This window comes from Lepidothrix coronata, unplaced genomic scaffold, assembly GCF_001604755.1.
Source record: "Lepidothrix coronata isolate B3197 unplaced genomic scaffold, Lepidothrix_coronata-1.0 Scaffold490, whole genome shotgun sequence".
Classification (NCBI taxonomy): domain Eukaryota; kingdom Metazoa; phylum Chordata; class Aves; order Passeriformes; family Pipridae; genus Lepidothrix; species Lepidothrix coronata.
Genome location: NW_016690670.1, coordinates 12,457 through 13,982, shown reverse-complemented (window position 1 = coordinate 13,982; position 1,526 = coordinate 12,457). Strand labels below are relative to the sequence as shown.

Here is a 1,526-nt window from a genome sequence, read left to right as displayed (position 1 = left end):
CAAAACATGTCCTTGGTCAGCTTGGTCAACTCGGTCAACCATGGCCCAATACCCACCCCCTTGTGGATTTTGGGCTCTTCCAAAACATGTCCTTGGTCAACTCGGTCAACCATGGCCCAATTCCCACCCCCTTGTGGATTTTGGGCTCTTCCAAAACATGTCCTTGGTCAACTCGGTCAACTTGGTCAACCACAGCCCCAATCCCCACCCCTCTCCTGGATTTTGGGCTCCCCCACCCCCCTTGGCCAACGTCTCCCCCTCACTGGACTCACCGGCCCCGAGGCCGCGTCTCCGGTGGGACTCGGCGAAGGCGGTGATCCGCGGCCAACTGATGGCGATTTCCTCGGCTGGGGGGGACATTTGGACACCGATTTTAGGTCTTTTCACCCCAAAAAAATCCCCAACCCCACCAGGGCCATCAGTGGCTGCATTCCCGCTTTTCCCAGACTCGATTTTGGTGGATTTCGGGGGGGGTTGGTGGTTTTCCACCGTCATTAATTCACCTGCCAATTAAATCCCGCTCGTGGAATTTCATTCATCGGAAAAGATCCGAAATTAGGGAGAAACGAAGGGATTCGGGAGCCTCACCCAAGGAAATGACGCTCTCGTAGCTCTCCTGCATCTTATCCCGGTTTTCCGAGCTCGTCCCGGTGCCGACGGGTTCTTTGGGAAGAGATTCCCCCCCAATCCCTGAAATTCCAACAGCTCCAGGTTAGGATCTGGGGGCCACAAAGGGGGGGGACCCCAAAACTGGGGTACAGCTCGACCCCCCCTAAGGATTTTTGGGAAGGGATTCCCCCTTAATTCCTAATTTTCCCCCTCTAATTTTCCCCCTTAATCCCTGTTTCCCCCCCAGTTCCTAATTTTTCACCCTTGATCCCAAATTCCTCCCCCTTAATTTTTAATTTCCCCCTCTAATTCCTAATTTTCCCCCTTAATTCCTAATTCCCCCCTAAATAAGGATTGGGAAGGGGGGTGGAGGGATTTAATGGGAATGAGGGGATTAAAGGGAGGGGGTTAAAATGCAACAGGAGGAGGAAAAACTGGGAAAAGGGAATGGAAAAAGGGGGGAAAGGGGATGGAAAAAGGGAGGAAAGGGATGGAAAAAGAGGAAAAATTGGAAAAGGGGGGAAAGAAATGGAAAGAGGAGGAAAAACGGGAAAAAGGAATGGAAAAGGAGAAAAATGGAAAACAGGGGTGGAAAAAGGGGGAAAAACAGGAAAAATGAATGGAAAGGAGGGGGGGAATGGGAAAAAGGAACGGAAAGAGGGGAAAAACGGGAAAAGGAAGGGGGAAGGAGAAAAATGGAAAACAGGGGTGGAAAAAGGGGGAAAAACAGGAAAAATGAATGGAAAGGAGGGGGGGAATGGGAAAAAGGAACGGAAAGAGGGGAAAAACGGGAAAAAGGAATGGAAAAGGAGAAAAATGGAAAACAGGGGTGGAAAAAGGGGGAAAAACAGGAAAAATGAATGGAAAGGAGGGGGGGAATGGGAAAAAGGAACGGAAAGAGGGGAAAAACGGGAAAA

General features: G+C 50.5%; 1 protein-coding gene across 1 annotated transcript in view; it reads right to left on the bottom strand.

Annotated features, from left to right (window-relative positions):
* Positions 1 to 866, bottom strand: part of LOC108510122 (zinc finger protein 345-like) — a gene marked incomplete at its 3' end in the record, with an annotated part of 4,343 nt that extends 3,477 nt beyond the window's left edge. Inside the window, exons 1-2 of the mRNA XM_017839814.1 lie at positions 589 to 866; positions 273 to 347 (exon numbers count right to left, since the gene is read on the bottom strand). Coding sequence (XP_017695303.1) covers positions 273 to 347; positions 589 to 622 — 109 coding nt within the window. The remainder of the gene's footprint in view (positions 1 to 272; positions 348 to 588) is intronic.
* Between the last annotated feature and the right edge of the window lie 660 nt (positions 867 to 1,526).